General features: G+C 39.5%; 2 protein-coding genes across 2 annotated transcripts in view; one reads left to right on the top strand and one right to left on the bottom strand.

The window, feature by feature from the left end:
• Positions 1-6,269, top strand: part of LOC147899804 (uncharacterized) — a 29,335-nt gene extending 23,066 nt beyond the window's left edge. The window contains exon 3 of the mRNA XM_087376698.1: positions 6,183-6,269. Within this exon, the coding sequence (XP_087232824.1) occupies positions 6,183-6,250 (68 nt within the window). The 3' untranslated portion in view covers positions 6,251-6,269. The remainder of the gene's footprint in view (positions 1-6,182) is intronic.
• Positions 41-3,247, bottom strand: LOC147899805 (pentatricopeptide repeat-containing protein At3g16610-like). Its single transcript, XM_087377473.1, has 3 exons — positions 2,900-3,247; positions 2,725-2,828; positions 41-2,634 (listed from the first exon to the last, which is right to left on the bottom strand). The coding sequence occupies exons 1-3, from the start codon at positions 3,096-3,098 to the stop codon at positions 316-318; spliced, it is 2,622 nt and encodes an 873-aa protein (XP_087233599.1). The 5' UTR covers positions 3,099-3,247; the 3' UTR covers positions 41-315.
• Positions 6,270-15,241: the final 8,972 nt, after the last annotated feature.

Here is a 15,241-nt window from a genome sequence, read left to right on the forward strand (position 1 = left end):
CCCATAACAGAACACCCCAGTTTCTACAAGAGCACAAATGCAGCAATCGTCCCAAATAAAGATCTTCCCACCTTTCAATCCTCAACAGGATTTTGCTTACATTGTGGCAATCATTGCACATCCTTGAATCCTTTGTCACATGTAGGTCTGTGCCATCTTAGGCAACCCAAAAGCTATGGCCACTTTATCTACATGCCCACATCATGCACTGGATCTCAAGACCGGACCTAGAGCCGGAACATGTGAACTCAAGATTTCTAGCATTATATAAATTTCCTTACTTCCGCAGTTGCCCACCACAAACTCGTGCACCTTCTAGTTTGCCTCTATCCAAGCACCAGAAGGATTTCCCTCTGCCCCTGCCTGTTCCCTCAGCTCCTCTATCCTATATACATCCTCCCACCTGCCTGCACTTGCATAGATGTTTGCCAGTAGCACATAAGCAGCAGCATATTCTGCATTCATTTGGACAAGCTGTTGAAAGCATCTCAGTCCTATTTCTGCTTCCCCATAAGTTTTGCAGCCACTGAGCAAAGCTGTCCACGTTTTTTCAGATGGAGGACAACATATAATTTCATGAAATTCCTCTGCCTCATGCAAATGTCCTGAACGTGATAGAAGATCAACCATGCAGTTACAATGCTCTATTGTTGGTGGAATGCCATATTCATTTCTCATCGCCTTGAGAAATTCGTGACCCTTGAATACCAGGTTGGTATGGCTACATGCAGGGAGTAGAGACATGAATGTTACAGCATCTGGCTTGACACCTTGTTCATACATATCCTCAAAACATTGTACAGCCATGTTACCATCATTGGTCATGCCATATCCTTGTATCATTGCCGTCCATGACACTACATCTCGAATTGGAAGCTTGTCAAAGATTTCCCATGCCTCTGAAAGTGAACCACATTTAGCATACATATCAACCAAAGTGTTGCAGACAGAAAGATAGCTTCCGAATCCCTTTTGTGCCATCTCAGCATGTATTTCTCGGCCCCTGTCTATGGCTCCCATGCTGCCGCAAGCTTTCAAGACACTAGCAAACGTGATAGCATCTGGAAAGATGCCCTCCAATTGCATTTGTTCAAAACATTTCAGTGCTTCCTGACCAGAGCCATGTTCAGCATACCCTGCAATTAGTGCATTCCACAGAACAACATTTCGAGCTGGCAGCTTGTCAAAGACTTCCTGAGCTTCTGAAAGTGAAGCAAATTTCACATACATATCGACTAAGGTGCTGCCAACAAAAAGATCTCTTTCAAATCCCCTTTGTGCGATCTCAACGTGTATTTCTCGGCCCTTGTCTTCAGTTGCCATGCTACCACAAGCTTTCAAGACACAAGCGAATGTGACAGCATCAGGTGAGATGCCATCCAACTGCATCTGTTCAAAACATGTCAGCGCTTCCTGATCAAATCCATGTTCAGCATATCCTGCGATTAGTGTGCTCCATGACACAACATTTCGAACTGTCAGCTTGTCAAAGACTTCCCGTGCTTCTAAAAGTGAGCCACATTTGACATACATGTCAACCAAAGTGCTGCTCACGAAAAGGTCTCTTTCAAATCCTTTCTGTGCAAGCTCAGCATGTATTTGTTGGCCCTTGCCTATGGCTCCCATGCTGCCACAAGCTTTCAAAGCACAAATGTACGTTACAACATCTGGGGAAATGCCATCCACTAGCATCTGTTCAAAGCATTCCAATGCTTCCTGACCAGAACCAAGTTCAGCATAGCCTGTCATTAATGCACTCCATGACACAACATTTCTAACTGGCAGCTTGTAGAGCACTTCCTGCGCCTCTGAAAGTGAGCCACATTTGGCGTACATGTCGATCAATGTGCTGCCTACAAAAATATCTGTTTCAAATCCTGTTCGTGCAATCTCAACATGTACTCCTCGGCCTCTTTCCACATCTTTAAGCCGAGCACAACCTTTAAGTAGGGCCACAAGCGTATAGCTGTTAGGATGTACACTATCCTGTTGCATTTTATTGTACAAATTGAGGGCCTTCTGCACTTGCCCACATTGAATATACCCTATTATAAGAGAAGTCCAAGAGTGGACATTTCGATTAATTAGCCTGTCAAAAACTAGCTGAGCATCGCACATACTTCCACATTCCACGAACATTGGCACAATGTAATTCCCTACAGCTCTGTAAGCTTCCAGCCCCTTGGCGCAAATGTGCGCATGCACACGCTTGGCATACATTACATTTTTCCTTTTCCTGCACTTTTGCAAGATGGAGATGAAGTTTTCGACAGGAGGCAACTCAGTCATCTCGTCCAATTTATTGAGCGTCTCCTCTAAGCTCAGCATTTCCCAACCACTGGCCTCTTGTGGTGGTCGTCCATCCACCTGTCCTCCGGACATAAAACTGGCTGTGCACATATGGACGGACCGTGTGACCCCCTTCGTTAACCGAGGGTCTCCAGCGTTAGAGCACGCCCGTTCTTGCTTTGCATACCGGTCAGATCCTTTGCCCATACTGACTCCTTGTCTTTCCCCTTTTTGAGCTTCCTTTTTCTTAAGCATATCGTAAACCCAATCTACGTTGTAGAAGCTGACATTACACAGCGCCTTCTCCTTACTTTCATGCCTGAAATCTGGAGCCCTTGAGTTTGTCTGTTAAAACTCACGGACTTGTCAGACAAAGGGGATGAAATTCTTCTTCAAGCCATGGGTAGAGCTTGAGCCGCCCCATTGGTAACTTACTTTATTCTTTGATTTGTCCAACCACTGAGGGAGATCCCCGGCGTACTCCTTCCACAAGCGCTCTGTACGTAACCTGTGCTCCCTTTCTGCAAAGCAGGAACCAACTGGAAACCTGCTCAATGCTGAAATTCGGCATCAAAAAACGATGTCTGCAGCCATGACAGAAATAGCGAACCTGAGCTCAGATTTGTAGAAGTAGTTGCAAAAGGGCCAACCGAAGAATATTGGACCAATTGGTACTCCGGCAGCCGCACGCCTGTTAGAGGATCAGAAACGTCCCATCCTGGCGGATTATCGCTCCAATCCTTTGCAACAAGTGCGTGCAGAGCAGATGGGGAAATAACGAGCCCCTGGCTGATGATCACAGGAGACATCCGCTCAAAGAAGCTGGGGAGACTGTTCCCGTCTTGGTAAAGACGACCCTTGATGCATTTCTGCAGTATATATACTTTGATGCATCCAACTAGTAGTCGTCCAAGTGCTTTTAGAGATGCTCTTGCTCCCTTGCCATGCAAATTACACCAAAATAAGTTACATCAAAATACTTATTTTGGTGTAATTTGCATGTTCTTACACCTTTGTAAATGCATTTAACAAAGGTATGACCACATAGAGTGAGGGCACACACGTGACACGCTTCCTATAACGCTCATGGAACGAGTGCGAGCATTGGGTACTCTCTCACAAGGGGACAGGGTGTCACTTGCGACTCTTTAAATTGGTATTTCACCTAATAACTGAAGTTGATGAATATTATTCATTTAACGAGTTCACTTTTTTGGTGTCTTGCTATATCAACCTATTCATTTGAAAGGTATTACCCTATTTCTCCTTATCATCAACATTTCATATGTTTGAGAACAACTTTTGTATCATCATAATTGCTTCTTAAGCTGCAAAAACTAATTATAAATTTCCAAAGTGAGAAGCAAAAGTAGCAAAAAACTTTGTTCAAGCCATGCTATCTCCCCATGTGTGAAACCAAACTTTCTTGAGAAAAGAAAACACCTTTGTTACTCCTCTTTTAGACCATTATTAAAGACTTACCTAACAAGAACTTTGCTACACACTCAAATTAGTTTTTTTCTTTTCTTTTCCTATAACTCAATCACATGGCTTGCTTGAATCCTAGCCACCCATGCACTCCGTGAGTGTAGGCCCCCCAGGCATACCTCTTATGAGAGTGTGAGAGGGTTTACCTTCTCCCCTCCAAGCAAGGTGCATTGGATGCATGTTTCATATATAAATCTATGCCACCATGCATGGCCAACATGAATCTCCTTTGTTGCAAATTTTGCTATGCTGGCAGAGAGAGATTGGTCATTCGATTTAGTTGACGATGGAGAGAAATCCTTTTGAGCTTGCCATCGATGAATGCACAAAAAATTGCTATGCAAAGCTTGGTTCCCATTGCTTCAACTCGTTTTCATATCTGCTTTATGCAATTTTGGCTATTTGTTATCCATCATTTATATGTGACTAGTTAGTGCATAGAATTTGTACTACAAGCTTGGTGATGTTGGTAAGAAAGAGGAGATGGATCACTTTCGCCATAAGCTACAAATGATTGATGATTCGGTAAAGGTTTGATTATCTTTGCTACATGTGGGCATGGTGAACCACGAACCACTAGCCTATTCAATTCATGAACCAAAAAACACTTCATTACCCTCTTCTTTAGTAGGAAATAACTCACTCAAACTCAAAACTTTGTCGATTTAAGCTCTTAGATTACCCAACCAATCTACAAATCCCATAGGTGCTCGTAGGAGACCTAAATTTTTCATTAATCAAAATAGAGTGATCTATAGATATTGATCCATCTTAAATATCAAACCCCTATGGTCAAGGGCTATGATGTTTGCTCATGAGACCATTTGTGGAAAGTGGCTAATTATATTAAGGGCTTCCTACAGAATTGTCAAGTTTATATGTCCATTGTCTCATATGGCTTCCATTGAGCTTTTATCAAGTAGGATGTATGCATTGCACCTTGCTAAGCCAAGATTTTTTAGGATGATATTTACTCCCCAAGCTCCCACAGCAAAAGCAAGATTAACCCAATCAACCTAAAATTGTATAAGTAATAGATCATCTAGTAATTAATCCAAGTGCTTCCAATAGCAATTTGTGCAAAGATTGTTGCAAGAAAAAACCCCTCAACTAAAATTTCCCCCCTACTAAAAACACATGTTTTTACTTATGGACTAAGTGATTTTTTTCTAAAAGTGAATTAAAAAACACCTCATGTTATTTTAATCCTGTTAAATTTTTACAAAAAGTTGAATTGAACTACCCCTCCTTTTGAATGCATGTGGTACACTAAAATTTTATAAGGTGGATCCCCCGAGACACACACACACACACATGTGTGTGTGTGTGTGCGCGTAAACAACTTTTCCACTATTTATATAAATTATACAAAATCACTATAAATGGACCATATACTTCTACCTGAATCTAGACAATTAATAAATGTCAAAGTAAGCACAATGTATCCTAACCTTTAGAGATTCTATCAAACTTCTTGACAATAATTTAAAATAGAAATTAGGGCAAAAGAGAATGTCATGGCAGGACCAAACTATACTACACTAGCTTCCAATAAATAGGGGGAAGTGGGAAGATGGCTGAATTCTCAACCTTCAAAGATTACATCAAGCTTCTCATTAATAACTTTTTCCTACTCAATGGTAATATGCATCTTCCACTTTAACTTAAGCTAGAATTTATAACTAGCTCCATTTACTAATCCATTCCAAAAGTAAAGCCTTCATTATTGTCAATCTACATTCCCTCAAGGATATCTAGAAGAACAGCTACTCAATCCACATATCAAGGTACTATGTCTGTTACCTCCTACCTTAATTGGGCCACCTATACACATACACACACACACACAAGCATGCATGCTAGCTATGCAAAGTCCTATTGGGGTTGGCACTAGGTGCCACTTGATATATGGGTGCTAACGTGTTAATTATTCTTACTAGGCCACCAATTGATGAAGTGGCACTCCTATTCTACTTCAAGTTTGAGTTGGCAATAGATGTGTCACTATGACTAGGCTTTGCTATTGATTGGGCTCTGATACTACTACTTAAGCATAATGTGCATGGTTGGTGATGCAAATGTTGTGTCAAAGATGAGACAATATTCATGGGTAGATATAACAAAACTAAGTGGATAAGGAGTTGCTTATAGGTTTGGAAGCAGTTAGATGCTGGGGCTCAATGAGGATAGCCAAAGGCAAGAGATTCATGGCAAATTAACATTAATGTAGGAAGCTAGACACTATGTCCCTAGTTGATGCCTCTATGATCTATAGAACGATTGATCATACCAAATGTAAAGGCAAGCAAAAAGCTACCACAAGGTAGAAATTGCAGCTTTGAAATAGAAATATGCCCCAAAACGAATGGACAAATTGAAGTAGTAACAAGCCTTGCTCTCTCTAGGTGTTGCAGATGACGAGGCTGGGTACACAGTAAGGCCCTTATTAGTGCTCAAGAGCAGCAACATATGAAGACCCCCTTGAAGATGCATATGTTTCAAAAACTAGCATTTGATTTAAGTTTTGACTTGGTGGCCTCTACTATCTACATCTAACATGTGGAAATTATAGGTATAGCTCCACAAAATCTAATCTCTAATTTGGAACGGGAGAAGAAGAAGAGGAAGTGTTCCGTTTGCAAGCATGATCATCGGCCAAGGGATGTCCATACATGTGTGACCTTTGATGGATATATTTGTAACAGATCCAAAAGAATGACTTGTGGGCTTTAAGGAAGGTTAGGATGTCCTTTTCCTTCTTAATTGTTAAGACCTCAAAAGGTTACGAGATCTTTTTCGAGGATAAGGTCAGTAGTTGGGTATCAATTTTAAAATAATGGCTGAAAATTAAGATTTGTGGTAGGATGGGTGAAACCCAAAAGGTTATTTAAGCGTTGCTACATTGTGCTTACTTTGTTGACAGAGGATAAATGGATCATGGTGATACCTACTTTCTTTGGGTGGCTTACCAAATTTTGGTTTGAGAAGGACATTAAGCAAAGTTCATCATCGTTGATTATGGCCCTCACATGTACGTGTATGTGTGTGTGTGTCTGCATAGTTGCCACCATTGCATAACTAGTACCTGAGACCTCAACACATCCATAGCACATTCATGTGCATAGTGATGTGCACTTAGTGCCACATCATGTTTTTTACTATGCTTTAATTTAAGCAATTAAAGGTTAACAATTCGTGGCTTCATTTCACTCTAGACTTAGTGATAATAGGCTAGCATATGCGTAGTAGATGTTTTTGCTTGCCACTCTACCTAGAATGTGCGATAATAAAAAGACAATGTCTGGCTATAACAAGATTTAGACTCTTGTATCAAATCATAGCCAAGGAGAGCCTCTATAGCCAAGCCAAGCCAACAAGGCCTGTTCACTCCAATGATCAAACTCCATGAAAGACAAGACCTTCTAGTCAAATGTGGCAAGGGGTGTGCCCAAATCAATTTGCTTCCTAATGCTTAAAATACACTTAATTTGATCATTTTGTGTTTAATTGGACCCAATTTGCACCATAATTTCACACACTAAAATCACATGTTATGCACATCATTTTGACACCATTTTAACTCTTTTTATGCATGATTAGACCCAACTATCAGTGCATCTATTGACACTTCTTTTTTTACCAGCACTTCTATTGATACTGTATCTGGTCATTTGATATCATTTTCCAATGCAGTCTTCACTAACACCTTTAGGACATCATATGCCACACTTGTAAGGAAAGTTTGGCTATTTTTTTCATGCTTGAAGAGATCATAATAGCTGTAGCAGTTTTTGTCATACTTTATGCTAAATGTTGGCCTATTTTTGTTAGGCTTTAGTTTTGCATTCACCATTCTCTTAGTGAAAGCATTAGTCCTTGGCACTTATATTCTTGTAACATTACCAATTTGACATTAGTATTATTAACATGAATAACCATATGATGGCATCATATTCCTATATTAGAATAGAAAAATCGATGATCAAAATGAATTAGAAGTTAATCTTGTGGACATTTTCCAATTGAAAAAATTTTAGAGCATTGTCACAGAGTTAGAAAAAAGACCCAAACTTCTTACAACAAGCTCAATTTAACACCCTTGATAGGTGATGAATTGAAAGACCTCAATGAACAATAAGAACATGAGGATCAATGAGGGAAATTAGCACTCATCCTCATCCATTTCAATACCAAGGACATAAGGATTTTGATCATCAAAGAAAAGACATTTGCTATGACTACAGGGAAAGCATTAGAAAACATATTCAATGCTAAGAACATGTCTAGAACAAACATGCTTGATAGGTTCAAATCACCTCGTTATAATTAAAGATATTACACATCAATTTGCATCCATTGAACATGAAACTAAGAATGAGCGACTAGTTCAAACTTCACTAAATGGTCTAAGCAAGGACTATGAGTAGTCAGTGGTAGAAATGGTCACTAGAGAGGATTTACAAACTTTTAAAGTGGTAGAAATGGTATGGGCAAGAACTATGAGTAGTTAGTGTTAGAAATGGTCACTAGAGAGGATTTACAAACTTTTAAAGTAATGTCTAACATCTTATGCAAGAGGCGATGATGAGAAGTTCCACCTCTGATTCAAAGAATTATGAATGGGCATTCTCTGCTAGATGAAAAAAATTAAAGAGGAAATGCCCATAAATACAAAAGTGCAAAAACAATCATCAAGTTAGAAGTAACTATATACATAACCTTAGTATAAGATTTTAGAATTATTAAGAAACTCCATCTTCCACAAATCAACTCGGTCCTTCCAATTAGAGATTAAAGCATGTGAAACTATAGTTTATCTCAACAACAATCTTGCAAAAGGCTATATCAAACAAGGCTTGCATAGGTTTAAATCTTTATGTCAATAATTTAAGAGTTTTTGGCTCTATTTACATACTCACATAATCCAGATGAATTTCGCAACATGTTGGGCATGAAATCCCTAAAATATGTATTCACCAGTTATAGTGAAGAAACAAAGGCATACCACCTCTTCGATCCAGTCATCAAAAGGAATATATAGATGAGAATATAGATGTTGTTATTGAGGAGATAGCATCATATTTTGATCAGCCTAAAATAGTTTTGCTAGCACCACCTAAGACTCCAACTATTTCAAAAATTACCTTTCATAGTTTTCAAGCTCAAATAGATCACTAGGATACCAAATGGTTCCACTACTAATGTTAGAAGATCTACTCGTGATGGTAAGGAACTTGAAACATGGACCTACAAAAGCAATTTTCATTCATGGCCAAGTAATGGAAATAGAAGAATCAACATCATCCTAATAAGCAATGCAAGTTACAAAATGGCAATGAGCAATGCATGAAGAGCACAGTGCTCTTATCAAGAATCAAACATGGACTTTGAAAAATCTACTTGAACATTTTTCCCATAGGTACAAAAGGGTTTACAATATCAAGCTAAAATCAGATGAGGTAATTCATGAGACAAAGCTAGTTGCTAAAGAATATGCCTAAGAATATAGGAATAGATTATGAGGAGACATTTACACTAGGTACAAAGATGACAAAAGTCAAAATGATCATTGCCCTTGCCTCACTTTGATTGGTCTCTCCATCAGATGGATGTTAAGAATGATTTCCTCAGGATGCATGGCTAAGGAAATCTACATGAAACTACAGGGTATGTTGTAAATGGTATGGAAAAGAAAGTCTACAAATAGAAAAAATCTCTTTATGGTTTGAAACAAAGACCACATATATGGAATGAAATAATTCACAATCATTTTATTGTTCAAGTTTTTCAACGATTAGACTCAGATCTAATTCTTTATATCAAAGGTCGACTCACATCAAAGGTTGACATGAAGGATATGGGAGAACTCCAGTATTTTGTTGGCATAGAAACATGGAGAAATGATACAAGTATCATGCTCACACAAACTAAATATACTAAAAAAACTTTCAAGTAGCTCCATCTATATAACTACAAGCCACTCCCAAGTCCTATGGAATGGAACATCAATTGTTAGCGCATGAAAATCCTCCTACTTCAGATCCTCATCAATATAGTTCTCAAGTGTTTCATATACATGATATCTATTTGAGAATCACTAGGCCAAAAATAAATAGCTTGATTGGTATTTCTTGTCAATTCGTGTAGAATCACAAAAAGATTCATCTCCTTGTAGCTAAAAAAGTCTTCAAATATTGGCAAGATACATAAAATTATGGATTGCGTAGATTTTAATTTTCACGGAAACACTAATGCCAATTGTGTAGGAAATGTAAATGATAGATCTAGTAGTGCTTAAAGTTTAGTCTTGAATATATGATTTGTCAAATTAATAAATAAATAACCAATAGTGGCATTATCATTGTCAATAGAAGCAAACATAGAGGATCTACCATTGTTGAGTGTGAAGTAGTTTGGTTTAGAAAACCCATGTCAAAAAAATCTATAATGCTCTTTTCTAACAATATAAGTAGCATTCATCTAGCAAAGACCCAAGTGTTTTGTGCCAATGCTAAGCAAATTGAAGTGCATTACCAACTCATGTGAGAGAAATTCCTCATGAAGAAATAGACCTTGTTCATTGTCTAACACAAGAAGAGGGAGCAATATCTTCACAAAGCCACTTTTTCTCAACTCAACACGTTCTCATATTTTTGACATCTTGGTCTTCACCACTTAAGAGGGTAATTGAAGGTTAAGTTGTACAAGATGTGCTCAATGTAAGGACCATCCTCAACAACTCCCCATTTGAAGGTGGATCTTTGATTCTTAAATTGCTAATCAATTCACCTTGCATACTTGGATTGGATTTTGAAAATTTGGCTAAATCTTACCCCATGGGTCTGAGACCTTCCATCTCCTCCTTTCATTCCATTAACCTTCCATCTCTTCCTTCCTTCCATCTCCTCCATTCCATTGACCTTCTATCTCCTCCTTGCCCTTAAAGCTGCCTCTTATCTTTCCACCTCCTCCCTAAAGCCTGCCTCTTGTCTTTCCACCTCCTCCCCCCTCCAAGCCTCCATCCAAGAGATCCTTCTTTGTGACACATGGCAGGCTCTTCTCCTCCAAGCTACCACGTGTCCTCTCTTTTTTTTTTGGGTGTCCATGGTTAATAGGTTAAAGATGCTTTGGCATAAGATGTACTCATTGTAAAGACTTTTGCTCTATAATCATTATGCTTTGGCACAAGATGTACTTAATGTGAATGCACAAGATGTACTATGCTATATAGTCACCATGCTATGGTGCAAGATATACTCAATTTATATGCTTTTTGTATATAGTCACTATGCTCTAGCGCAACATGTACTCAATATAAATAATAGTCACTGGGCTTTGGTACATACTACTCTAATATTTTCAATTTTCTCTTTTTCAAACTTGGTTGCTATCATATGCACAAGAAAATCTAGAAAGATATTTCATAAACGACTTTCAGTTAGCCACCATTCCAATTTAAGAGGGCATGTTAGGAACAATTTAATCCAATTGGTTGTGACACCCCATCAACTTAGCCCTGGAAGTAAAAACTCGTTGCCTTTAAAATACTATGTAATCCCACATGGATCCAAGGCATTGTGAGCATTGTCTCAACCATACAATGATCCAAGGCATTATGAGAACATGTTTTGTTTCTAAAATGAGCTTATGCAAGAAGTTGAAGACTTTGAATAAACCCTTTCACTAGCATTATTCTTTTAGCTAAGCCATGGGGCAAGGCTTGGCAACTAGGTCGGAGCAAGCAAGGGGGGTTGGCACTAAGAACCATTGAGTTTATAATGCTCATTCACTAATCCTTCTATAGGTAGATTGATTCCTTAAGGCTGCCCCAGCCCTCCATGGCATTAGCTCTTAGGTGTTGCCCATGCAAGGAGTCATCATAATAATGCCTACAAGCCACAAAGACTCATAAATGGATTTACCCATAACTATCAATTCTACAGGTAGCATAGGCACTTGGTGACATCCTCATTGATAAAGGAACATCATGACAAGGAGAAATCCCTGTGCTAAGTCCCTCTTCACAAGATTGAGTGCTTGCCCACTCAAGCAAGCACACTAATATCCACTAACCTCTGCACCAATGAGGCATAGCTAATATTTTATCACCCTACATTGCCATTTTGAAGACCCCATATGCTGATAAGATAAAAGGGGTGTTGGTTCCTGATTGTGCACCTCCGAGAGGGTCCAATATACTAGGAGAATATGTATAATCATGTTGTTAGTATAGGTTAGGTGGCCTTATCCCTACTCTCAACCCTATAATGTATCATTATTTAATGGACAATGATGATTCCTAAGTACTTATACTTATTAATCAACCTTAATACCGTGACATCGGTATAAGGGGGAAACCATGAGGGCTTGACAATACTTGCCCGTGTGGCTAATGAGGGCTAGGGTCTAGGGGGAAATCCTAGGCCTAGGCAATTAATGGAAGGGTGCATTAGTTGAACCTAAAGAGGGGTTTAATGGCGTCCACTTGGACACATGGCACCATGAGGGTTGGCCACTTGGGAGGTATTGGGCTATGTGGGAGGATCTAGATGGGAAGCTGGCTAGAAGGGGGTTTCAGAGAGAAAACCCATATACTATTTTTGTGAGCTAGCATAAAGCTGAAGGTCTAGACTGTGGCTGGGTGGAAAAATGCTACTGAAGCCCTCGAGGTTAGAGGTGTTATAACATTGGTATCAGAGCCATCACAAAAAGTAAAGGGAGCTCTTACAATTAGAGACATAGATGCACAATTTCTATGAACTTGGCCTTCCTGAGGGTGGAGACTGCAACAAGATTTTTGCACCTTCTCATAGAACTATCTACAATTGTGCTCTCAAAACCGTGCTTCTCTAGATGCTCAAGCTCACTTACGCATTCTCGAGACCTGAGTCCATTATTCCGGAATACTGCTATGCAATTTCAGAAGCCACCTTGATTGTTCCTCAAACACCTTTATAACGCATGGCTAAAGCTTCTCGGGAGTCTCTTTAATCTTGTCGTATTGCAGCGGCACAGCCTTCGAGTATTTTCAGAGTCAGAGCCCTTACATGCTACTGTTCGGCCATCCTTAGTTTTAGTCTCTTGGCGTATTAGTCTATTTGGGAGTTGGTATCTCTTCCGCAGCCTGCTCTTGGCACTGTGTTTACTTTGTATTCAGTTCAGAGACTGAGACTGAGAGATCAGAAGTCTCCAACAGTTCTACGATTCATGCTTGCATCTAGTGCTGCAGTAAAACCTTTGAAAATTGCACAACTCTTCTCTGTTGTTTTCCACCCTTTGAAAACCACGCAACCCTTCTCTGTGTTAGGACCCTCAAAACACATCATACAAAGGTTTAAAAACCTTTATTTGAAAAAAAAAAAAAGAGGGCCACGTCATTCAAGGTCTTCCATAGCCTTTTTAACCTTCTCTATATCTCAAAAGAAAATCCCAATGCCCATATCATTCCCTTAGCCTCACTGAAATTAAAGAAGATCGAAACGAGGATTTTGAGATTGAAGAAACCATAAGAGGCCGGAGTCAAAAGAAGATTTAGGGAATCGAGTTCAAGGACACTGAAGGCGAGATCAATAATCAAAGAAAGCGAGACGATTTTCAAGACGAATCTAGTGCCTCGAACAAATACCAGGAAAGTGGGCATCATATTTTTCTCTTTGACATAAAGCGTTTCGCTTTACATTTTTTGGAAAATATATGTCTTTATAATGACCACTCTAAAAGGGATGGTATGAGTAGAGAGGCCGAGGAAAGGGCTAGAAAGGGAAAAGCAATAGTTGGAGAGGAAACACATGAGAAGATACAAACTAAAACACAAGAGGATAATGTGGAAATGGAGGATATTGATTACGGTGATTATGGAATTCTGTATGCGGAATTCACTAAACTTGAAACTCGAATGCAAAATATAGAAACACAGTTAGGGGCTATCAGTCAAACATTAAAAACCCTAGCTGAAGCTATAACTAAGATAGCTGATTCTCAATTGGTGTCTATTACTGAAAAATCAATGATTCCTCCTAATCAAGTAGAGAGGGCTACCTCTCGACTTAGAGAAATATCAAATATTCTTAAGGACTTAAAACCGCCAATTTTTAATGGGGAACAAAAGGAGCATAATAAAGATTCGATTAAAATGTTCTTGCAAAAGTGGCAAGACTTCCATCGACTCAGGAATAACCTCTTGAAAATCAAGTCATGGAAGCAAGTCTTTCCCTTGGAAATAAACCCTATAAATGGTGGATGAGCCTTAGGGAGAGTGATAGAATTCCTAGATATTGGACTGAGTTTGAACAAGCCTTCCTAAAAGAGTTTTTACCAAAAAATGAATTAGAAAGAGCATGGGAAGCTTGGGACAATTGCACTATGGGTAAAAACACTCTAGTCCAATACATAGCAAACTATAGGGAGGCAGTCCTTAAGTTGAAGCGAATAGATGGATTCCAAAAGATAAGGGGTTTTGTGAGAGGTCTCAAAGACACTTATAAGGTTGAGGTGAAAAGAAATTCTCCTAAAACCTTTGAGGAAGCCATTAAGTATGCCCAAATATACGACAGTGGGTGTAGACCATCGTATAAAAATATGCTCACACATACAAATCCACACACCCACACATACTTGAGCATTCATTTATACAAAGTCTTCGTACTAAGTTTCTATCGGCACTTTGGAGGTGGAGGGCAGACTCAGCCATTTGATCATTTGGAAGGAATTTAAAGATATTCTGAGAACCCATAGAGGAAGCAAGGCCTCTCTCCTATGAAGACCACTGCATATAATGGGAAGCATGAAGGTGGTTTGCCATGATAATCAAGTATACTATCATTCCATATGACTGGGTTCCTATCAATCTCTTACTATGTGGAAGGGGCCACTCTTCGAAGAGTACTCCTAAAGTTGGCCCAAGCTTTAAGGATAGCAGCCATAAGAGAGGAGGAGGAACCCTGAAAGGGGCTGAGGTAAAGATTCAAATTTGGTACTATCCTTCCAATCTCCACCTGTGGAAGGAGTCCGAGAAGAGGATCTACATGGGAAACATCCATGGGCATAGTATTGATAACAACCTAAAAAGGGCTAGGGGTAGTCATTGGACTAGAACTAGAATATCCGTTGCCCTGATGGGGTGGAGTTCAGCGTCAGAGAAGGCCCCTCTTGCTCTACGGGGGGTGAAGCAGTAACAACTCTAACTACTACCCAGCATGGGGTAGTAGGAGCAGAATGTGCACCATGTGTTGGACAACAAAATAGTATCGGAGGATAAAGTAGTGCCACCAAACCAGTGTGTTGAGGATGAGGGGTTGCATTAGATGCTTTCTTGCGTCTCTTCTTTTCTTAGGGAAATCTTTAACAAAATGCCCAGATACCCTACAAATATGCTATTGGTCTAGCCTACTCGCTATCTCAACTCTCTGACAAAGAGGGAAACATTAGGTCATGGAAGCATGATGTCTCCATAGAAAATGATGTG

The sequence above is a fragment of the Dipteris shenzhenensis genome, chromosome 7 (assembly GCF_047967505.1).
Source record: "Dipteris shenzhenensis isolate YYH24624 ecotype China chromosome 7, Dip_SZ_1.0, whole genome shotgun sequence".
Classification (NCBI taxonomy): Eukaryota; Viridiplantae; Streptophyta; class Polypodiopsida; order Gleicheniales; family Dipteridaceae; genus Dipteris; species Dipteris shenzhenensis.